The 25,523-nt window shown below is 40.2% G+C and overlaps 1 protein-coding gene across 2 annotated transcripts in view; it reads right to left on the reverse strand.

Moving 5' to 3' along the window:
* Window positions 1-25,523, reverse strand: part of LOC133570899 (SPRY domain-containing protein 3-like) — a 61,692-nt gene that overhangs the window by 13,977 nt on the left and 22,192 nt on the right. For both annotated transcript variants that reach the window (XM_061923714.1, XM_061923713.1), the window contains exons 4-7: window positions 15,927-16,051; window positions 14,951-15,083; window positions 11,660-11,845; window positions 1,375-1,524 (exon numbers count right to left, since the gene is read on the reverse strand). In XM_061923714.1, coding sequence (XP_061779698.1) covers window positions 1,375-1,524; window positions 11,660-11,845; window positions 14,951-15,083; window positions 15,927-16,051 — 594 coding nt within the window. The remainder of the gene's footprint in view (window positions 1-1,374; window positions 1,525-11,659; window positions 11,846-14,950; window positions 15,084-15,926; window positions 16,052-25,523) is intronic.

Consider the following 25,523-nt stretch of genomic DNA (forward strand, 5'->3'; position numbering starts at 1 on the left):
TGGTGAAATTATACTCTGCATTTGACCCATCCCCTTGTTCACCCCCTGGGAGGTGAGGGGAGCAGTGAGCAGCAGCGGTGGCTGTGCTCGGGAATAATTTTTATGTATTTATATCAATTACATTAATATTGTTATATTACTATTAGAGCTGTCAAGGTCAACGCATGTGATTAATAAATATATATTGCGTTACCTTCAAGTTTTCAAGTTTCAAGTTTCAAGTTTATTCACAATACCATATAACAATTACAATAGTAGTGAATATCATCATTTAAAGATGTTGGTACGTGAAAGGGTCCCCCAAATAAGCTAGAAGAAGCTTTTGACAGGGGTCCAGAGGACAGTATATACATGGAATGATGAAACATGGTAGCAAGCACAACAAAAAAAAAACACAAAAACAAAAACAACGCTATATGATTAACACAAGATAATAGTACTAAAGCAAGCATACACATACATACATACATTCATTCAACCATGCAAAACCCAACAGTAGTCTACCCCACACGAGGCATTAAAAATAGATGGTTAATAGGTAAGTTTTCAGTTTCTTTTTGAAGTTGGAGAATGGATACAGCATCTTGAGGCTCTCATTAAGCCGGTTCCAAATCTTTGGTCCCCTGCATACAACACTTCGAGCGGTACAAGCCAGTAAACGATGTTTACCTGATATCAGATCTAAGTTACGAGTGTTGTGGGCATGCTGGGGATGGTAGATAGGAACCAAGCTACAGAGCCTAAGATTCAGCCTGTAAATGACTTGATAGGTTAAACAAGCATTTTGATAAATATTGAACTCTGTCAGTCTTAAAAGATGATAATTATGGAATAGATGTTGAGTGGGGGCATTAAACTTGGACCATGACAGGGCCCGTATGATTTTCTTTTGCATGGATTCTAATTTGTGAAGGTAGGTAGGGAAGGTGTTACACCAGATGACATTACAGTAGTTTAGATGTGGTTCAAAGAGAGTTTTATATAGGGTAAGTAGAGCATAAAGAGGAAGATAATGGCGAAGGTGAAAGAACAGGCCAATATATTTGGATAATTTGTTTAACAGATGGCTAATGTGACATTTGAAATTGAGGTATTCGTCAATGATGACCCCCAGGAATTTTGTGGAGTACACTCTCTGTATTTCCTGCCCATTGATGTTGATATGGCAGTGCTCAGTATTTGTCCGGTTTTTATTAGAACGAAATAGAATAACATTTGTTTTAGTTACATTAAGTGAGAGCTTATTGCATTTGAACCAGGAATCCACTTTCACAAGCTCTGAATTGACAATTACTTGTAGATCGTGTAGGCTCCTGTGTGAGGTAAACACATTTGTATAGTCAGCAAAAATTATTTTATGAAAAGTTTCGGTACCTTGACTGCCAGGCCCAGGGCGATGTAACACTTTTTGCCGGCGTCTGTGATCTCCAGCTCGTAGTAGTGGAAGCGTGTGTTGAGCGGGCGAAGGGCCTGAGCCAAGCCCACGTCCACGATGCACTTTCCTTTCCCCACGTACTCCAGCAGCTGAGGGAATCACATATTCACAAGTTGGCACTTCAAATATATACAGGCTGAAATTAAGTATGAATTAAGTTTGGGGCGCCCCATATGAATTGTTGTCAAAATGCTCTAGAAGACTAACTTCTATAATCATTAGACAAATGGCTAATGACTTATAAACAATTAGTTGCATGCCCCTGCATAAATGTTCTGCTTCATAGCGGCCATGTTTTTTAACCAATCTTGCTCAAATGTGCTCGTCGGTCCCTTAAAGTGGTCACTCCTTTTATGTATTTGGGATCCCCAGCCGAAAGTTTCAATCCCAACAACGGAGGCAATGCCGATATATAAGAGGTCAATTTGGCCTACTGATAACTTTATTAACAAGGTTCGTCAATAAAAGCCTGAAAGATACAGTACAATTGTTTGTACCTGACAAGTTTCGGCTACCTTGCCTCTGCAGCCTTGTTGGCTGCAGTGTCCCCCCTTCCGTTTATTTCGAAAATTCTCGAAAAAATTGTTGCACAGCAGCTAAATGAACACTTAATGTCTAACAATCTCTGTGAACCTTTTCAATCCGGTTTCAGGGCAAATCACTCTACAGAGACAGCCCTTGCAAAAATGACTAATGATCTATTGCTAACGATGGATTCTGACGCGTCATCTATGTTGCTGCTCCTTGATCTTAGCGCCGCTTTCGATACCGTCGATCATAATATTTTATTAGAGCGTATCAAAACATGTGTTGGTATGTCGGACTTAGCCTTGTCTTGGTTTAAATCGCAATGCGTCTCCCATAACAATGTGACCTTGGACTATGTTAAGGTAACGTGCGGAGTTCCCCAGGGTTCGGTTCTTGGCCCAGCACTCTTTAGCATGTACATGCTGCCGCTAGGCGACATCATACGCAAATATGGTGTTAGCTTTCACTTTTATGCCGATGACACCCAACTCTACATGCCCCTAAAGCTGACCAACACGTTGGATTGTAGTCAGCTGGAGACGTGTCTTAATGAAATTAAACAATGGATGTCCGCTAACTTTTTGCAACTCAACGCTAAGAAAACGGAAATGCTGATTATCGGTCCTGTTAGACACCGACATTTATTTAATAATACCACCTTAACATTTGACAACCAAACAATTACACAAGACTCGGTAAACAATCTGAGTATTATCTTCGACCCAACTCTCTCGTTTGAGTCACACATTAAGAGTGTTACTAAAACGGCCTTCTTTCATCGCCGTAATATCGCTAAAATTCGTTCCATTTTGTCCACTAGCGACGCTGAGATCATTATTCATGCGTTCGTTACGTCTCGTCTCGATTACTGTAACGTATTATTTTCGGGTCTCCCTATGTCTAGCATTAAAAGATTACAATTGGTACAAAATGCGGCTGCTAGACTTTGGCAAGAACAAGAAAGTTTGATCATATTACGTCTATACTGGCTCACCTGCACTGGCTTCCTGTGCACTTAAGATGTGACTTTAAGGTTTTACTACTTACGTATAAAATACTACACGGTCTAGCTCCATCCTATCTTGTCGATTGTATTGTACCATATGTCCCGGCAAGAAATCTGCGTTCAAAGAACTCCGGCTTATTAGTGATTCCCAGAGCCCAAAAAAAGTCTGCGGGCTATAGAGCGTTTTCTATTCGGGCTCCAGTACTATGGAATGCCCTCCCGGTAACAGTTAGAGATGCTACCTCAGTAGAAGCATTTAAGTCCCATCTTAAAACTCATTTGTATACTCTAGCCTTTAAATAGACCCCCTTTTTAGACCAGTTGATCTGCCGTTTCTTTTCTTTTCTCCTCTGCTCCCCTCTCCCTTGTGGAGGGGGAGTTACACAGGTCCGGTGGTCATGGATGAAGTACTGGCTGTCCAGAGTCGGGACCTGGGGTGGACCGCTAGCCTGTGAATCGGTTGGGGACATCTTTGCGCTGCTGACCCGTCTCCACCCGGGACGGTTTCCTGCTGGCCCCACTATGGACTGGACTCTCACTATTATGTTGGATTCACTATGGGCTGGACTTTCACTGATATGTTGGATCCACTATGGACTGGACTTTCACAATAATATGTCAGACCCACTCGACATCCATTGCTTTCGGTCTCCCCTAGAGGCTTGCGGCCCTCTCCAAGGTTTCTCATAGTCATTCACATCGACGTCCCACTTGGGTGAGTTTTTCCTTGCCCTTATGTGGGCTCTGTACCGAGGATGTCGTTGTGGCTTGTGCAGCCCTTTGAGACACTTGTGATTCAGGGCTATATAAATAAACATTGATTGATTGATTGATTGTTCAGCCGTCGGCTGTGATGAGTTATATGCGTTGTGCCATCCCACCTGAAGAAGGCTGCAGAGGCAAGGTAGCCGAAAATTGTCAGGTACAAACAATTTGACCTTACAGGCTTTTTTAGACGAACCTTGTTTATTATATTTATAAAACAATTACGTCCTGTCCTAATTGAGCCTTTTGAGATTTGCCATTATTTGTGACCTAGGCTAACCTGACTCTCGCCAGATCCTTGTAGTTCGTTTTGTTTTTAAAATGTTAAAAATAGCCTTTTAATGTATTCTGAAACTGTTTAAAATAATCAGAGAACTGACTAACACTGACCCTACACAACTATGTTGCACAATTAAGTCTTTTTTTTTTTTTTTATTAAAGCGAAAGAGGTAATTTCAACAGGTACAGCATCCTATGTCATATCTACATGTAATAAGATTTGTAACAAGGAAAACCGTTAGGAAATTGGTCGAAAATCGAGCAAGTTATGGTAATTTAATTAGTACATGTACCATTGACATCAATGTAATGATTGAGGCTAGCTGTCCGAGGTAAGATGGCTACAACGTTGCTACGCTGGAGAATGATTGGTCATATGAAAAATGCTCAGCGCCAATCAGAAAGAAGGGGCCGTCTAAGTATACCCGCCCCCAAAGTGTCAAAAAGAAACATGACAGCGCGAGGAGAGATGCCAGGAGTAATCAGAGAGCGCACAGACCGAGACGGCGCGCGCGCAGAAAGGCACCGCGCGCGCGCAAAAGGGTGTCGCGCGCGCAATAAGTGGAGAATCAGCGCGCGATAACAGTTTTCATGCGCTCGGATTTTTGGCACTAATGTGACGCCATAAGCTCCACACAAGGATCTGGGCTCGAGGGCAATGCAAACACCTTCAAGATAGCAAAAAATAATGAACCAATCAGGATCGCCGGGTGGGATTTCAATGATGTGACGTCGCGCCAAAGCGACTGTTTGATTCAAATAATAATGGCGAAACGCAGTGAGGAGTCGTGTGCTGACATTGATTCTGCTATTGCTATTTGTAGTTCCAACGAAAATATGTCCACAGAGTTACAAACTGTACTATAATCTCGTTATATGCAAATATAATGACAGTAAAGTTCATTCTATTCTATTCTATTTTGTCGAATATATCGAATATTAATTCTTTAAAAGATGAACAGAGAACGGTTTTGAAGGCATTTATTAACTTTTCGCTCTGTCATTATCCGATATGTCGGCTTTTCTGTTTTGGATTTCCCAGCATCTCTCTCATCAGCGTCACGGGTTGATTTCGATGTGAGTGGTTGAAGTATCACGTCATTCAAGATAACGGACAAGTCCATCCATCCATCCATCTTCAACCGCTTATCCGGAATCGGGTCGCGGGGACAACAGCTCCAGCAGAGACCCCCAGACTTCCCTCTCCAGAGCAACATTAGCAACTTCCTCCTGGGGAATCCCGAAGCGTTCCCAGGCCAGAGAGGAGATGTAATCCCCCCCATCTGGTCCTTGGCCTTCCACGGGGTCTCCTCCCAGTAGGACGTGCAACGAGGACCTCCCTAGGGAGACGCTCGTGAGGCATCCGCACGAGATGCCCAAACCACCTAAGCTGGCTACTTTCCAAGCGAAGGAGCAGCGGCTCTACTCAGAGTCTCTCTCGGGTGACTGAACTTCTCACCCTATCTCTAAGGGAGATGCCAGCCACCCTTCTGAGGAAACTCATTTCGGCCGCTTGTATCAGCGATCTTATTCTTTCGGTCATTATGGTCATGAAGTGTAACGGACAAGTGGTTTATCCAATCACATACAATGATTTTTTTTTATACAAGGCCTCGCCTTCTGAAATACATCTCCTATTGAGAAGTCCCAGTCTGGCGAGAGTCAGGTTAGACATAGTTACTTTGTTACGTCAGCGGGTATCTCCAAAGATAGTTAATATTTGGCAGGCGCCATCCTGGGCGGGGCGGTGCGATGCCATGGGGGGCTCATGCGATCCCGGAGAACAGGCTTTATCAGGGTCATACTTCAAACCCCACTTCAAAAAGCTGAGCCGTTAATCCTAACTTTCTCATTTTGATAGAGAGAAAATAAGCAAAAAAGATTGATTAATTTTTGTTTTGTGTTTTATATATTGTGCTCCTAGGTTAATGTTGCTGATCAATTTGAATTTATTATTTATTGAGGTCCTGAAATTGCAGTTTTCAGTATCAAATGGTCAAAGTCAGTCAAAAATGTTTTCATAGTTTAAATAACAATTTTTTAAATGTTTTATTTCAGCCAAATAGATGCACTTTAAATCCGTTCTGTTACAGCCTAAAAAACAGTGTTAGTTATTCTTTGTTGAAAGTTGATATACATTTATTTTTTGTTTTCTTTAATGTTATTAAGGATACAATGTTATGCAGAGGTCGGTATACTTATAACTATTTTATAGACAAATGATGCTATTTGTAGTCGTGGCGGAGCTTGGGGTGGGATGCGTGAAATGTTTTTTTCTTTCTGCGGGGGTGTAACAGAAAATAATTGAGATGCACTGTGTGAGCATAGCACGGTTTGTAGTTCCAACGAAAATATGTCCACAGAGTTAAAAACTGTACTATAACTGCTTTACCAACCTCCACCAACAATATACAGAAGGAATTTCCCAAGAAGAAAATGTTAATGGCGGGTCCAGTGCCTACTATTTATGGCAACAGTGGAGACAATGAAATTGTACGTCCAATAACAGTATGTTGACAAATTGTAATGATATTAGAGGGTTATTTCAAATAACGATACACAGTGTATTATAATAACATATCTTTATGGTACTGAAAGGCTAATAAACCTCTGAAATGCTTTGATTTCAAGCCTCACTTGAGACGCTTCCTCTTTTTCGCTTTCCTTTTGTTCTTTGTCAGACTCTGGCTCAATCATGTATTACGGTTGGATGCTAAAATCCTCCGCTGTTGCCATTTCTAATAAAAAACAAGTAGTTTATAATTTTAACACATTTTTTGGTACCTAGCTAGAAGCGCACCTCGTAAACGACAAAAAATGGCTGACGGGGCACTAAAGCACTCTTAGTGAGCTAGAAGGGAAGAGGCGAGGTGGGGTTTATTTGCATCTTAAAAGATCGCTCTCAAAAAATTCGATAGCAAAATGTATGCAAAATTTTAACCAAAGCTTGCAATCTAATACGACCTCTTCAAAAGGTGCGTGTCAAATACTGTGGTGATTTAACTAAACTTTTAAATTGCTTTGAAGTGAAGTGAAGGGAAGTGAATTACATTACCGTATATATAGCGCTTTTTCTCAAGTGACTCAAAGCGCTTTACATTGTGAAACCCAATATCTAAGTTACATTTAAACCAGTGTGGGTGGCACTGGGAGCAGGTGGGTAAAGTGTCTTGCCCAAGGACACAACGGCAGTGACTAGGATGGCGGAAGCGGGGATCGAACCCGCAACCCTCAAGTTGCTGGCACGTCCACTCTACCAACCGAGCTATACCGCCCCAATGTAGAGCAGCAATTGAGCGGTGTGAGAAATGTCAAGTCAAGTCGACTTACGGGTTAAAGATGGTGTTCAATGACAGGGCGACCATGTGGTGTATGAAAGGAAAAATCTATTTTTTTACCTGATGGTACCGGTTTTTGTATATTTGGGATCTGCATAAGTCCTGAAAATTTTAAATCAAACTATGGAGGCAGAGCAGATATATTTATAAAACAATCTTGCCTGCCTTCATACTTCCTCCAAACAAGCCGTTTGGAATTTGCCCAACTTTTGACGTTTTTCCAAAGTATGACGTCAGCGAGTATCTCCATGAATGGCAGAAATGTATCTAAAAAACTATTTTTGTAGCTCTTTTCGTAGTCCGACGTTGTAAACAACAATAATCTTCTTTTGCTCTATCCTCTTGTTGTGGGGCAGACTGGCTCGTACATGCACATGTATGCTCTGCTGCTGCCATTTTTAATACAAAGTAACATAGTTCTAACTTATATTTGTCAGTATTTTCGATGTGGAAGCGCTAAAAAATACAACATGGCTGACAAGGAGAAGACAGAGTCGAACTGGAGGCACGTAAATAAAACCGCCCACAAAACGGCACATCCTGAAGAGACGGTCATTAAGTGGCTTGAAGATGGTCTGTAAAACATAATCTATGCATAATTTAGACCATAGAACCACCATTACATGTTATGTAGACCAGAAAAAAGTGTTACAAATGTAGAAAAAAAAATCTTAATAGTGACCCCTTCAATCAAAACAATAATAGCACAGGCAACACTATAGTGATATAAATGTTATATTACAATAATAATACAGCAGTAGCTCAGCCTGTTAGCCGACAGAGACGATTAAGACTAACACAGAGAGGCTGTTACCTTTTATTGTATTTATTTTTTTACTCCTAACAGTCCTCCAAAACATTGAGCAATGGAATTAATCTTGCCCGGGGTGTAAAGCTCCACACAAATTATAGGGACTAATTGTAGAAGTGACGGATGAATAATTGGCGCGGGAGACATGCAGGTTATTTGATGGTGCCCGAGGGTTATTCAGTCAGGGAACGTCAGCGTCTGAGTCAGACCCAAAAACTGCAGTCTGACCGTCTCCAAAATGGGTGGTGATCGTAAAAGTGAGGAGAGGTCGACGACCTCTTTGGAACACATTTTGTTCTATGATTGATCATTAAGTGCTTGTGGACAGTTACTTCTGTATAAGTGAGCTGTGATTCATAACCTTACAGTGTAGTCTTCCCTAACATATTTGGGGGATGGCCCTCAAATCCCAATAAAGGTGAAGTTAATTCAATTCTAATTCCAGTTTTGTACAGCACCAGATCCCAACAGAGTCGATTTAAAGATACCATACCTATAATTGATTTTCTATTTTTTATATAAACGACAGCACGTCATTGCTCCCTTTCTGTATCATGTGCGGAGAATCGATCACATTAATTAAATGACATGTTTTTATATAGATTTTGAAGACAAATTTTGAGTCTTTTTATAATTAACAAATAAATAACACAACATACCTGTATATAGGGATGATGTTTGATAAGAAATTATCGAGTTCGAGCCTATTATCGAATCCTCTTATCTAACCGATTCCTTATCGATTCTCTTATCGAGTCCAGATAAGTTGTTGTATATGGAAAAAACACACAATATTTGGTTTAACAAAAGCTCACTTTTATCATATAAGAAAAAAATAAAATCTAATAAATAAATAAATATTGACTGTTACCCCCCTAAAAAATAAAATAAAATAAATAAATATTGACTGCGGTTACCCAAAGTATATTAAGTGGGATTTTTAAGAAAAACAAATATATACATCCATCCATCCATCCATTTTCTACCGCTTATTCCCTTTGGGGTCGCGAGGGGCGCTGGAGCCTATCTCAGCTACAATCGGGCGGAAGGCGGTGTACACCCTGGACAAGTCGCCACCTCATCACAGGACCAACACATATAGACAGACAACATTCACACTCACATCCACACACTAGGGCCAATTTTAGTGTTGCCAATCAACCTATCCCCAGGTGCATGTCTTTGGAGGTGGGAGGAAGCTGGAGTAGCCGGAGGGAACCCACGCAGTCACGGGGAGGACATGTAAACTCCACACAGAAAGATCCCGAGACCGGGATTGAACCCCCCAGGTGCATGTCTTTGGAGGTGGGAGGAAGCTGGAGTACCCAGAGGGAACCCACGCAGTCACGGGGAGGACATGCAAACTCCACACAGAAAGATCCCAAGCCCGGGATTGAACCCAAGACTACTCAGGACCTTCGTATTGTGAGGCAGATGCACTAACCCCTCTTCCACCGTGCTGCCCCAAATATATACAGTAACACAAAAACAACCTGTCTCTGTGATCACTATAAGTATATAAATAATACTATAGTGTTAAAAAAAATCAGTCCCTTGGGCAAAAAACTGAAAATAATACAGTTCTCCAAAAAGTGCACTTCTGCTGCTATTTGACATAACTGTTTGTTATGATGCTTTGACATTTTTGCACTTTATTTCTTTATGGAAAGAAAATTCTATGAAGAGAAAAGTTGTTTGCAAATGTGGTTACAATGCTAAAAAAAATGAAAAGTTAAAGCTAAAAAAATAAATATACTTTATTGAGTTAACATTATTTCTTTATAGGGGGAAAGATGTGATGTTATGAGCTAGGAATATAACAACTACACTACCCAGCATGCAACGGGAGTGACGAGCATGCGCGGTAGCCCCAAAAAGTGTTGTTGCATGTCACCACCCGGCAGCTAAGAATGAGGTTATGAGCACGCTGTGAAAGTAAACGTCAAGAACTCAGCCAACACGCCTCGTCTGCATTATTTATACCGTATTTTTCGGACTATAAGTCGCTCCGGAGTATACGTTGCACCGGCCGAAAATGCACAATAAAGAAGAAAAAAAACATATATACGTCGCACTGGAGTATAAGTCGCATTTTTGGGGGAAATTTATTTGATAAAATCCAACACCAAGAATAGACATTAGAAAGGCAATTTAAAATAAATAAAGAATAGTGAACAACAGGCTGAATAAGTGTACGTTATATGAGGCATAAATAACCAACTGAGAACGTGCCTGGTATGTTAACGCAACACATCATGGCAAGAGTCATTCAAATAACTATAACATATAGAACATGCTAAACGTTTACCAAACAATCTGTCACTCTTGATCGCTAAATCCGATGAAATCTTCCTCCACGGTGTCGCTCCTGGTATGCGCCGCTAGCGTCCATTCTTTCTGCTGCTCGATCGCCGTTTTCTGGTGCATATTTCACTACGTCCAGCTTGTAATCTGCAGTATATGATTTCCTTTTCGGTGCCATTTTAGTTCAGTCCTTCTCAGCTTTTATAAGTTACCGCCAATGTTGCTGTGATATATTTTAATAGCTCCGGCAATAGCGTATAGCATATAGCAGTTAGCATTCCAAAACCCACAATGCACTTCTGCCATGACCCGCCCCCACCGAATTCTTATTGGTTGGCGTGTGAATGACGATTGCTGACGTGTGTGTGTGACGATTGCGGACATTTTCTTCGTCGCTCACGCGAATGAGATAAATAATATTATTTGATATTTTACGGTAATATGTTAATAACTAACTTCACACATAAGTCGCTCCGGAGTATACGTCGCACCCATGGCCAAACTATGAAAAAAACCTCGACTTATAGTCCGAAAAAAACGGTAATTAGACAGACAACACATATACAGTGTGATTTTGTTTTGTTTACAAGGAAAGAAAAACAAAAGTTAAAAAAAGGGAGATGTCATATATGTATGTGCTGCGGTTGCTTTAAGAACGTTGCGACAGCTGCCGTAAAGGAGGTGCGTTGCTAGCCTTGTTGCTATGTTTCCGTTTGGTTGTAAAAGTGTTCAACATGTGTTTGTACCCTGCTCAAATCTCTCAGTAAAGTTATTAATTGGATTATACCTTTTGTTTTGAACTTTATTACACCTTGGAGCGCTTTTTCCGTCTCACGGGGCATTTCTGGTCGGGACGGGATTGGTCCCAGGGATTCGAATAAAGAACCAACTCTTTTTCTTTACTATAGTGGTCTCGATAACGGGTACTGGTTCTCAAAAAGGGATTCCAGTCCGAGCACTTGGTTCTTTTCTTATCGCACAACCGGGAAAACCGGTTTTGAGTATCATCCCTACCTGTATACCCTATTATGAAAGTTAGTGAAAAACTACAGAGGAGGAGCAATTTCACACAAACACCAAATGTAACTGTGGAGAAGTGTGCGCATGCGCGTTCGTTGCTCCCCGCCCCTGTTAACCTAATTGAAATAGTGCCTCGTATAAAATTCTGGAACTTTCTAGTAATAACTTCTTACTGTGTCAGACACTCTAATGTCATGGAGGCGGCCCCAGTCGTCTTCATGGCTGTCTACTATCATCAGTCCATCCTCCTCCTCCATTGCCCATTGAGCATTAAGGTCCAGTAGCACTTCCTCCCCCAGAGAGTGCATTCCCACCGCAGGGTAGAGAGCTTCAGATGCTTCCATGTCTACTCTGCCGACCTGGGCACATTCATATGATCAAGAAGCAAAAAAACAAAGCAAAAAATATGTTGACAAAACAAGGATGAATCAATTACGTGATTAAGAAGTTAACAGTGCAAAATTGAGGCTGAAATACAGTGGAACCTTGATTTACGAACCATTCTTTTTGTGAACTTTTCCATTTACAAACCTTTGGATCGAGCCTAATGTGCCTCTGTGTGCAAACCATGTACAAACGTTTCATTCATTTCTTTAGTGTGCCGCTGGAAGCCTTAGAGGACGGCCATTTCAGAGATGTCACTTCCTGTGTAATGTAGTATACACAAGGCACTGACATTTTGGAAAGACGGAGCCTCCTACATCACATCCTGTTTACGCAGTCCATTACTCAATCGCCACTTCTCCGTGCTTCAGCATGTGCTTCTTTTCTCAACATTCAACAAGTTCTTTCTATTTTTCTTACTCAACATGTGTTCAAGAAAGCCAACAAAGCAGCCTGGAAACAAGGAGGAAATTGCTGTGGACTTAGACTTAGAGAAGAGAGGGAACCCACACATACTGCTTGTCCTCCCTGGCCCCTCCTCTCTCTGACTTTCCTCCCTTCTTTGCCTAAGGGATTTGCCGTCATCTGTTGTTCGCTGACATAAAGGTAAAAATTATTTCATTTTTTAAACTTTTTTTAATTATTATTGTAGCAACATGGTTGTTAACGTTTTCGAGAGCACCAAAGGGACTTTTGGCGCACATTGACAGTTTAGATTGCCGTTGTTGCTATTTTAATAAAAAGATAGTTGATCCATTACCTCTTCTTTGATTATATGTACATATATATATACAAATATATACTGCGCACACGCACACACACACGTCTGCAAAGTGTGCATTATTTTATTAAAATAGCAACTTTTCAATTCACGAACCATGTTCAAGAATCAATCGAGGTTCCACTGTAGACTGCACAACAATGGCACCATTGATTCAGTCTCAACTATTTTAATTTGCTGTCCCAACGGGTCTTTAACATTTTCCAGGCCATGGACCCCCAAACTGACTGGAGAGATGATGCGGGGGCACCCAACATATACATTCTGTATGAAATTGTGTTTGACCTGCAGTTTATCAGGTGTAGGGCACAGTAGGCTTATCTCTCTTATGTTTGTCTTTTTTGGTTGTGTTATCATCCAAACACTTAAACCAAATGTAGCTGCTAGTTGAGAATGGCCTTCCATCTCTAACATTTAAAAAAATAACAGTTCATATTATAGTCAAAACTTGGTTTTCGTACACCCCACTATTTGGATGATTTGGTTGTTGAAAAAAAATTCGCCAAAATGTATCTCGGTTTCATATATCATCTAGGTTATTTTAGAACCAAACGTTGCACTTGACAAACTTGTGTTTGCCCATGTATCGTTCCGCAGAATCTATTGCAGAATCTAGTGCCAATGGCATCCCATGTGTTGGTGACTCAGTGCGACTGCTAAATAAGCCAATGTGTCCAAAGAAAGTTGCAAGTACAAGCACTTTGACAAAGAAAGTTAGAACCTCTATTGAACTTGTAGCAAAGTAGGAAAGTGCGTCAGTGTGGAACACAACCCAAATATTGTCTGCATTTTGATATGGTTAATTCGGAATCAAGAAATATTAAACATTTCTCAGAGAGATCAAAGAAGCTAAACATTGCCAGTTAGGATATTCAGGAATCCCTCCTTTATCACTGTTAATTGGTTGTGGACATGGCTGTGATAAATGATTTTCCACAAAGTAGGAACTATTAACAATAAATGGAAAATGTTCATAGCCAGAGTATAAAAACTGTTTACTACCTTTTAAATAAATGCCTTCTAGACATGAAAAAACACCCTTTAGTCCCCTTTAAACTCTTTTAATCCTATATACTAATGCTGCCTGAGGCTGAGCTATCTCGTGGCCACTCTGATTGGTTTGGTCTTTTTTAGTGGCCAATACTACTGTATTCTTGATATTTTAGTTGAACTGCTTAATTTAGGGCAAAAATGTTATAAAGTTTGGATGAGAATCAGCACCTCCAAGTCCGAGTCCATGGTTCTCGCCCGGAAAAGGGTGGAGTGCCATCTCCGGGTTGGGGAGGGGACCCTGCCCCAAGTGGAGGAGTTCAAGTACCTCGGAGTCTTGTTCACGAGTGAGGGAAGAGTGGATCGTGAGATCGACAGGCGGATCGGTGCGGCGTCTTCAGTAATGCGGACGCTGTATCGATCCGTTGTGGTGAAGAAGGAGCTGAGCCGGAAGGCAAAGCTCTCAATTTACCGGTCGATCTACGTTCCCATCCTCACCCATGGTGATGAGCTTTGGGTTATGACCGAAAGGACAAGATCACGGGTACAGGCGGCCGAAATGAGTTTCCTCCGCCGGGTGGCGGGGCTCTCCCTTAGAGATAGGGTGAGAAGCTCTGCTATCCGGGGGGAGCTCAAAGTAAAGCCACTGCTCCTCCACATCGAGAAGAGCCAGATGAGGTGGTTCGGGCATCTGGTCAGGATGCCACCCGAACGCCTCCCTAGGGAGGTGTTTAGGGCACGTCCGACCGGTAGGAGGCCGCGGGGAAGACCCAGGACACGTTGGGAAGACTATGTCTCCCGGCTGGCCTGGGAACGCCTCGGGATCCCCCGGGAGAAGCTGGACGAAGTGGCTGGGGAGAGGAAAGTCTGGGCTTCCCTGCTTAGGCTGCTGCCCCCGCGACCCAACCTCGGATACGCGGAAGAAGATGGATGGATGGATGGTATAAAATAAAAGCCATGTGGTGAAGCCGTAATAATTGAACCGCTATGTGGCGGTAGATGGCTGTACAGCACATGGTAAATGTTAGTTTATCCATTTAATTCGTCATTTAAATGCATTTTGCATCGTTTTCAGCATTTAAAACAATAATCATTCTCTACAAAACGTGTTTTGTGTTAATATTTTGGGTGTCTGGAATGGACTAATTGAATTTACATTATCTCTAATGGCAAAAATTGCGTCTGTACGATTAGGTTTTTGTCTGGCTTTTTGGAAGAGATTACTGACGAAAACCGAGGTTTGACTATATAGTCGTTCAGGAAAGTTAATCAAATAATCCTCCCGGTAGAAAAGCATGTAAGTACTTACTTCTTTACCATTCTTGGTAAAAAACACCGTCAACTGTCCATCATCGGCATCCAATGATATTCCACAGCCAATTCGGTCACCTCTGCTGCATTTTGGACCAAATTGTTGTCCTTGAGTGTTGCCGTTGTAGAGCCTGCAGAAATATAAATACATTTACAGAATTCAACTAACAGAGCTTAAGGTGCAACACATATTTATCAGACAAAACAGAAGTACAGATAATAAGGATTTAAAGTTAAAGTTAAAAGTTAAAGTACCAATGATTGTCACACACACACACTAGGTGTGGCGAAATTATTCTCTGCATTTGACCCATCACCCTTGATCACCCCCTGGGAGGTGAGGGGAGCAGTGGGCAGCAGCGGTGGCCGCGCTCGGGAATCATTTTTTGGTGATTTAACCCCCAATTCCAACACTTGATGCTGAGTGCCAAGCAGGGAGGTAATGGGTCCCATTTTTATAGTCTTTGGTATGACTCGGCCGGGGTTTTGAACTCACAACCTACCGATCTCAGGGCGGACACTCTAACCACTAGGCCACTGAGTAGGTATTATAGGATTTATACTACGGCTAAACGTTTCAACAATCTAAAATGAACTTTGTTTAATGTTGGTGCTTATTCTAAAAAAAGACTTTAAGTTGCTGTATGTTGATACAACTTATATGGATGCTTGTCAGACATTGTGCCTGCTGATTCTCAGTCCTCACCACTATGAGACTTTTTAAGAGGAAGTGTGACCGTCAAGCATAGAACTTGCATTATTTTACAACTCATGCAAAAAAAAAACATACTAAGATGTGGTAAAATAGATTATACAGTATGTGCAGATTTATCAATACTGTTCTTTAAATGTCAGTTGAACAAAGCTAAATTGCAGCAATTTCGTCTCAACTGCAAGTCCGATGTTGTTAGTCCTTTAACATGACCACAACATATTCACTCATACCATTGGGAAAAAAATATTGTCACACATACTTGCCATCATCTGCATGCAAAGCCACAGAATCCGGGAGCCAGCCCGGCTGGTGGTCCAACTTGTAGAGCTGAGGGACTAAACCGACAGCGATCATTCCCCGCACCCCTGTATCAATGATGGTCACCTATGTGAAGCAACAGTAACACATACACATTAATTGAAGTAATACTTGTATTGAAATGTACAAAGTAGCATGACACATGAGCAAACCGGAAGAACACAAGTAGCTGGGGATGTCTAATATTGACCAATAGTGACAGAAAAATGGTATTGGATTATATCGGTATTATTTTTTTTCTGCTGATAATGATTATCACTTATGTTGTATATTCCAGAGAACCAGCGTTCTCTACAATAGACATGTGATTTTGGCCTATTTATTTTGTCAGAGTTACAGGAGTGTTCTGTTGTTTTTAAGAATCTGCTGTGAAAATGTGAGTCATTTTTTTTAACTGAACTCTCGGCCCACTAGTTGAATAGCCCGAATGGTGAAAAAGAGAGGAGCTAAAATGCAACCATGAGGAACACTACCACTGTAGTATGACTAAATAAGTTGAACAAATGACTACTGACTGCAGCTAAAGTGACAAACTGCAGCAACACCTTAGTTACATAAATCATATTCCGAAAAAAATGTGCAACCAGTGTTTATGATTGAGGGTGAACAGGTAGCGCCAAATTTGTATTGTATTTGTGTCAGACCGCTACATATAAACAATGCATGGCAAACACTAACTGATACAGGCATAAGCCAGAAGGTCCAAATTGTGTTTTTGATGACTATACCTTGATTTGGAATTGGAAAAAAAAAAGTTGCATGTCTCAAACGTTTTCAGAATATTTGTCATATTCTGGTTAAAACAGGAATATTAAGCGCACATAAAAATACAGACAGTTTAATCATTAATATTAACGCTGGCTGAGCAGTTTGCTCCTTACCGCTAACATTGGTTCTGTCTCTGCTGCGTTGTGAAATACACTTAGTAATACATGACCATGTGATATCATGTTTAACTGTTACTTTTTTAATGCACTTCAAATCATTATTAAAGGGGAACATTATCACCAGACCTATGTAAGCGTCAATATATACCTTGATGTTGCAGAAAAAAGACCATATATTTTTTTAACCGATTTCCGAACTCTAAATGGGTGAATTTTGGCGAATTAAACGCCTTTCTAATATTCGCTCTCGGAGCGATGACGTCAAGCAATCCGCCATTTTCTCAAACACCGAGTCAAATCAGCTCTGTTATTTTCCGTTTTTTCGACTGTTTTCCGTACCTTGGAGACATCATGCCTCGTCGGTGTGTTGTCGGAGGGTGTAACAACACGAACAGGGACGGATTCAAGTTGCACCAGTGGCCCAAAGATGCGAAAGTGGCAAGAAATTGGACGTTTGTTCCGCACACTTTACCGACGAAAGCTATGCTACGACAGAGATGGCAAGAATGTGTGGATATCCTGCGACACTCAAAGCAGATGCATTTCCAACGATAAAGTCAAAGAAATCTGCCGCCAGACCCCCATTGAATCTGCCGGAGTGTGTGAGCAATTCAGGGACAAAGGATCTCGGTAGCACGGCAAGCAATGGCGGCAGTTCGTTCCCGCAGACGAGCGAGCTAAACCCCCTGGATGTCTTGGCTCACATCGACCCTAGCTACCCTGGCCTGCTGACATCAACTCCAAAACTGGACAGATCAGCTTTCAGGAAAAGAGCGCGGATAAGGGTATGTCTACAGAATATATTAATTGATGAAAATTGGGCTGTCTGCACTCTCAAAGTGCATGTTGTTGCCAAATGTATTTCATATGCTGTAAACCTAGTTCATAGTTGTTAGTTTCCTTTAATGCCAAACAAACACATACCAATCGTTGGTTAGAAGGCGATCGCCGAATTCGTCCTCGCTTTCTCCCGTGTCGCTGGCTGTCGTGTCGTTTTCGTCGGTTTCGCTTGCATACCGTTCAAACCAATATGGCTCAATAGCTTCAGTTTCTTCTTCAATTTCGTTTTCGCTACCTGCCTCCACACTACAACCATCCGTTTCAATACATTCGTAATCTGTTGAATCGCTTAAGCCGCTGAAATCCGAGTTTGAATCCGAGCTAATGTCGCTATAGCTTGCTGTTCTTTCCGCCATGTTTGTTTGTGTTGGCTTCACTATGTGACGTCACAGGAAAATGGACGGGTGTTTATAACGATGGTTAAAATCAGGCACTTTGAAGCTTTTTTTAGGGATATTGCGTGCTGAGTAAAATTTTGAAAAAAACTTCGAAAAATATAATAAGCCACTGGGAACTGATTTTTAATGGTTTTAACCATTCTGAAATTGTGATAATGTTCCCCTTTAAAGTTTAAAAACTTAAGTTAGTGAGTTTTCAAATTAAGGGAATAGTCTATATCCAATAGCTGCCGGCTCGTCTGCTTTGCGGATGAGGTAAATAACCGTTTCTACTATATTTATTATTGAAGATGATGGGTTGCTTAATTGAGGAAAGTCAAACCAGCCTGACTAGCAGTAACATCTATTTGGCGTTTTTTCCAGCTTGTAGGATGTCCAACTGAAACTACTGAGTCAGAGTCAAGCATGTACAAGAAACTGGCCTGTGCCGTTGTTATCACAACTAAATACCGAGCATGTAATACAATTCCTGGGAAGCCCTAAATGGAAGCACACAAGTCAGAGCACTGCTGGCAGTAGCAGCGCAAGCAAAAGAGGAAACTTCAAGTTCTTTCCCATGACCTCAACAGATCCCTCCTAAATCCCTTGAAGGGGATAAATCCTTTTTTTCCAAAACTGTCAGACGGCCTATAATACCTGACATCAGTGCTACAAGGAGGCAGCGTTGCTGATTAGCCCCCATCTCCATTGACGCAGATGACTAGCTCCCTCCCTCCTCCTCTGTGCCTCCCACAGAGTGAGTCATAAGAAAGAAGCACACGCAAGTCGAAAGGTTGAAAGGTTTGGTTACAGTATCACAACACGGCAAGTCAGGCCAGGGTGGGTGGGCTCAGCAAGTTTGAACACAGTTCCCTGTCACTGTCCCATGCAGGAGCGCACTTACATTATAATGAAATGTCAGGGAACCTCCAAAGTCGAAAAAGCCCCAAAAGTTGTATAATTTGGAGTGTAACGAAATTGAATTCCCGCAAAAACATGCTTTAAAAGTCAAACAAAACTTTACAGCACACGTGTCAAACTCAAGGCCCACATCATTTTATGTGGCCCGTGAAAGCCTGCAAATAATATGTGTCAATAAAGTACTTTTTCTATCTACAGTACATCCGGAAAATATTTACAGCGCTTCACTTTTTCCACATTTTGCTATGTTACAGATTTATTCAAAAATGTAATGAAATCATTGTTGTCCTCAAAATTCGACAGACAATACCCGATAAAGACAATGTGAAAAAAGTGATTTTTTTTTGCAAATTTGCTAAAAAAGAACATAAGTACATAAGTGTTCAAAGCCTTTGCTCAATACTTTGATGATGCACCTTTTGCAGCAATTACCGTCTTTTTTAATACAATGTAATGCTGTAACTTAACAAAATGTAGAAAAAGTGAAGCACCATGCATATTTTCCGGATGCACTGTATCCCCATTTTGAAAAAAAAAAAAAACATATACTGCAATTTCATATCTTTTAAACTTTAATATCTAACAATGCAACAAATATACTATGATACATTCATAACATTTTATTTTTGTTCAAACAAAAATAAATACTTAAATATCTGATAGACTTGAGTTTAAAGCAAGTTATCCATCAAATTGTACACTGTAAAAATTATAGCAAAATTTTTAAAAAGAAAACTGGAGAATTTTACTGTAAAAACAGTGGTCAAGTTTTTCCATTACAGTAATATGCTGTAAAAACTACCGCACATTTTACGGTAAAATTCCAGCAACTAAGCTTAGTTTTCTTTTTTTTACAATGTACGTAAAAAATATATATAATAATCATCAAATGCATAACAATATCATGAGGTGAATCATTACTCCTTCTGAGGGCAGACATAACTGGGATGTGGCCTACAATGAAAGTGAGTTTGACAGGTATAGTAAATATTATTTTGTGAAGTCATCCTAGAAGGTACCACTGATGCCAAAGAACAATTAAAATGACAAAGGGATGATCACCATAGAATTGGAAAAGGAACATATTGTCACATTTAGTGGGGGAAATGAGTGTTTGATCCTCTGCCAACTAGCAATAATTCTCACCCTCTGACGTTTCCATGAAGCATACAAATTAGTCCTGTCCCTTTAAAAAAAAAAAAAAAATGAATCGCAACTTGTAATGTGGATAAAAGACACCTGTCACAAACGGCCTATTTTATTCAAATCTCTCCACCACCATGGTAAAGACCAAACAGCTGTCAAAGAGACCTCAGGGACTGAACTGGACTCCAACATCATCGACAAGAATCTTGGTGAGAAAGAGACCAGTAATGGTATAATATTTCAGAAATGTAAGAAATAAAAGGGAGGGAAAAAAACTTGGAGAACTGTTTGATGACAGGTCAACAAACACATTAAGAAGTACATGCGCACACCCCAAATGGTAAATAATCGTAGCCAACAACTACACATCTGACATTGCACATATTGATAGTCAGACACAATGTGTTTTGCTTTATGAAGAAATATTGTTATTTTCTCATGAAAATGCTGCTATGACAACAATTATCGCACACTGAAAAAGCAGACATATCTCTCCTGACACATACCTGTAAGCATACACAGGCTCTCACTCATTTTTCCGTGCCTTCCTCACCCTCATCCATTTACCAGTCAGGATACATTCACTGTCTCACATAGTCGGAAATTATAGAATTATTGAGATCAAAAAATTCCTTCTGGTGTTAAGAAAATGTTCTTTATTAAGAACCGCTAAAATAGACCATAAATTCATGAATTTCTTGAGTTTCCCCATTTCAGTACTAAAAAAAAGTTAGTTATATTCTATATCAGTGTAGAGGAGGCTGCTTATTAGCTGCAGGCTTACATCTGTTATATGCCTCGTCAATTATTACGAAAGCTAAGGTAGTTTTTTGTTTACATCTTACCAGTAGCTAACTTTTTTTTAAACTCATTAATAAAGTTTTAATAATGAGATACGTTACCCACTAATGCATTAAATCCTTGTCAAGAGTGATAAACTATTAACTTTAATATTAAGGTTGTTAGGGTTGCAATGATTGATTAAATTGATGAGAAAAAAGCTTAGATTTATATGCTGTTTTTTCGATCAATCGTTTAATGATTGATCGAAAAAATTTGATATAATCCGGACTGCATAATAGAAAGATAAAAGAAAGTAGAACAAGTCATATCGAAGGTAGAAAATGGTAAAAAGAAAGTAGAAGTTAAAAAGAAGGTAAAAAAACGTAAGAAAATGTAAAACAAGGTAAAATAAGTTAAATTGTAAAAGTAGGTAAAGTAATAGAAGGTCAAACAAGGTAAATAGATAAGAAAAGAAAGGTAAATAGAAGGTAATGATGGTTATCACAAGCAGAAAAATCGTTGTTTCTTTCAATTGTTTTCCTTAAAATACGAATTGAAGTTGTAAAGTGAGTTTTAGCTGATTACTCCGTTATTCGAACAAACTAACTAGATTACTCGATTACTAACATAATGGATAGCTGCAGGCCTTAAAGTACCAGTAGTGGAAAAACAAGTTGACATTTTAGTCTTAATTGTGTCATTGTATCCATTAAACTATATCCAACTGTACATACAATCCACAAAGTATGTGAAAATACCGTCTAAACATCACAAAATGCCACAAATTCAGTCAGTCATTTTGTATATTCCGCTCCAAATACCTTCGGCTATTTCCGGAGATTGACGTCACCGGAAGAACGCTTCTGTACTCTGACCATGTTATCAGATCAGTCATACTGGAGATACGCAAAAATTAGAAAGACATGTACTGTCGTGGTCAAAAGTTTACATACACTTTAAAGAACATAATGTGGATAGTTTATTATTCTTCGTTTAATGGTCAACAAAATAAACAAACAGTTGTACATTCATAGATTGAAAATGAAAATGTTGCAGACCGAAAGGGTTTAGGCTGAAGTTGAACACTTATTGCGCCTAACCCTATAAACAATGTCATGGCTCTCTTGAGTTTCCAATAATTTCTGCAATTCTTATTTTTTTGTGATAGAGTGATTGGAGCACATACTTGTTTGTCACAAAAAACATTCATGAATTTTGGTTATTTTATGAATTTATTATGGGTCTACTGAAAATGTGACCAAATCTGCTGGGTCAAAAGTATACATACAGCAATGTTAATATTTGGTTACATGTCCCTTGGCAAGTTTCACTGCAATAAGGCGCTTTTGGTAGCCATCCACAAGCTTCTGGCAAGCTTCTGGTTGAATTTTTGACCACTCCTCTTGACAAAATTGGTGCAGTTCACCTAAATGTATTGGTTTTCTGACATGGACTTGTTTCTTCAGCATTGTCCACACGTTTAAATCAGGACTTTGGGAAAGCCATTCTAAAACCTTAATTCTAGCCTGATTTAGCCATTCCTTTACCACTTTTGACGTGTGTTTGGTGTCATTGTCCTGTTGGAACATCCAACTGCGCCCAAGACCCAACCTCCGAGCTGATGATTTTAGGTTGTCCTGAAGAATTTGGAGGTAATCCTCCTTTTTCATTGTCCCATTTACTCTCTGTAAAGCACCAGTTCCATTGGCAGCACAACAGGCCCAGAGCATAATACTACCACCACCATGCTTGACGGTGGGCAAGGTGTTCCTGGGATTAAAGGCCTCACCTTTTCTCCTCCAAACATATTGCTGGGTATTGTGGCCAAACAGCTCAATTTTTGTTTCATCTGACATCACATGGAAAAAGATAAGACCTTCTGGAGGAAAGTTCTGTGGTCAGATGAAACAAAACTATGAAATAAAACTGTTGCATGTATGCAAAGGTCGTGTCCCCAAGATGCAGAATGAACAGCAAGTAGCAGCTTGAAGGTGAGAATTATGTTTGTTCCAGTCATGAAGAAACAATCTAAAGATAGTGTGCCACAGGCGAAGAGTAGAAACAGACGCTAAATTAGCGTAGCATAGAATGAAAACGCAAACAAACAGTCGTCAATGGCGAACAAGAAACCCAGACTGAGTGGATTGCAAAGCATGTATAAATAAGGGGCGTGATTACTTCCACAGAAATGAAAGCACTAATCACAAAGTAAATGCTGGTGTGTGCTCTTAGCAACCCTGGCAACGAAACATAAACAAAAGAAACTAAGTGGCGTTGGGAACAGAACTAGATTTAACATAAACATGAACCAAGACATGACCCGTTGACCAAACACAAAGACACAAAATAATCCAAAAAGTCAAACCCACGCTCACTTACCCGTGACTACATTTTGTGTGCATAATAAAGACGGGTCATTTAATTAACATAGTAGAAACAGTAGAGATATGTCTGTAAATAATCCATATTATCAGAGAAGCCAGAAGGAGGAGGGAGAATCGTACCAAAGTCCAGCACGGTACAAATGACCTAGTGTGTGTACGGCACTGTACGCTCTAAGTGTGGTTAACTTATTTGTATACTTTTATACGTGATGGGCAGTAACAAGTTACATGTAGCTAAGCTACGTAGCTTAACTACATTTCCAAGTAGCTTGGCGGTAGCTTAGCTACTTTTTGAACGAGTAGCTTTTCCTGTAGCGTAGCTATTTTTAGACCTATGTAACTAGGTAGCTTTACATCAAAGCTACAAGCTACAAAGAGAGAAAATGGACTGCGAATCCAGGCCAAAAAAAAATACGAAGAAAATATAATGACCTGGATGAATGAGAACATCCATATATACAGAGAAAATCCATGATGCATGGCAGGTGTTCGTAGTATGATGAATCATAATTGGCTAAGGTTAGGGCAAAACATTACGGACTGGCCAATCAGAGGCAAGATAAGGTGGGTCATCGAAACCAGGAAGCAAAATCATAACACACTTATGTTACATGACGACAAGGCAGTCATAGACAGAGGGACGACTCAAAGAAAATAAAAAATAAAAAACATACCGTATTTTCCGCACTATAAGGCGCACCAGATTATAAGGCGCACCTTCAATGAATGTCCTATTTTAAAACTGTGTTCATATATAAGGCGCACCGCATTATAAGGCGCATAGAATAGACGCTACAGTAGAGTCTGGGGTTACGTTATGCATCCCGTAGTTGCGAGACCTGTTGTGGCTCAATATTGGTTCATATATAAGGCGCACCGGATCATAAGGCGCACAGAAAATTGGAGGTTTTTAAGTGCGCCTTATAGTGCGGAAAATACGGTAATTGAAAATGGCAGAGGGATTCTCTACCAGATATAAGAATGTTCCTTTAGTGATGAAGACGACATCCAGGAAACCCACAATAATGCAAGTCCTTGGCCATATTTAGACAAATATATGCGTTTAGCGAAAACAATGCCCTTAACAATTAAAACCTTAATTTTTAATTAAAAACCTTAATTTTTTATTGTTTAAACCAAACCATAACATACAACTAAACTGCTCTCTCAATCTAAGACGTCCAACCCAAATTTAGGAACACACATTAAGGTGAGTTGAGTTCATGAAAGGTTTTACTGCACATAACCCATAACCATTACCAACTGTTCCCAAACACACATGTCAGATGCAGTTTTTTTTTACTGTAGGCAAAGAAAATGAATAACATTATATGGGTGGGCCAAAGAAAAGGCAAACTAAAATAAAGAAATACATCGGGGTGCAGGGACCCCTACAGGTAGTTGTAGGGTATCCCCCAGCTAAATCACAGACAGTTAATAGTAATGGACCCTTATTGGGTCCATTTGTACACTCTCAGTTACATTAACATTGATGTTATACTTGTGGGCCCATACATATGAATGCCGTTAAATATAGCTTTAATGTCATGTCGCTTGCTACAATTCTCTGGGGATAGCTTACCCTGTAGCTTAGCTACACTTAATCGAGAGTGAGTTGTAGCTTAGCTTACTACATTTTCCAAGTAGCTTGCCCATCACTGCTTTTATAGTTAAAACTAGGGATGTGCGGATCGATTGGCCACCGATTAGTATCGGACGATTTACATGAATAAGGAAGTGATAACAATTTCCATGTAATGCCGGTCACAAAGCCCGAGCCCCTCTGGCTGACACTCTATATATGTCTAGTCCCCCAGCTGACAAGCGAGCAGCTAATTTTTCATATCCATACACAGTGTGGAGCAGCTCCCCTAAAATAATAATTATCACATCCATTGCAGAAAATAAACTACATTTCTTATTATCTTGAGTATTATTATCACTGGATGACAAGGCTAAAATGTTACACACCGAGAGCAAGCCAGGAGGCATTAGCAGACATGCTAATAGTTAAGCTAACTGCTAAGCTTGCTTGAAACAACACCCAAGAAAGAAATGCACAGTTAAGTTTAAGAAGTGTAGATGGAACTGCGTTAAAGCAGAAAGTAAGCAGCTAAGAGTCTAGAGCAGGGGTGTTAAACGTACAGCCCGCGGGACTGAACAGGTTTAGTCCGGCTTGAGGTCCGCAAGATCAGTTTGC

The sequence above is a fragment of the Nerophis lumbriciformis genome, linkage group LG28 (assembly GCF_033978685.3).
Source record: "Nerophis lumbriciformis linkage group LG28, RoL_Nlum_v2.1, whole genome shotgun sequence".
NCBI classification, from domain to species: Eukaryota; Metazoa; Chordata; class Actinopteri; order Syngnathiformes; family Syngnathidae; genus Nerophis; species Nerophis lumbriciformis.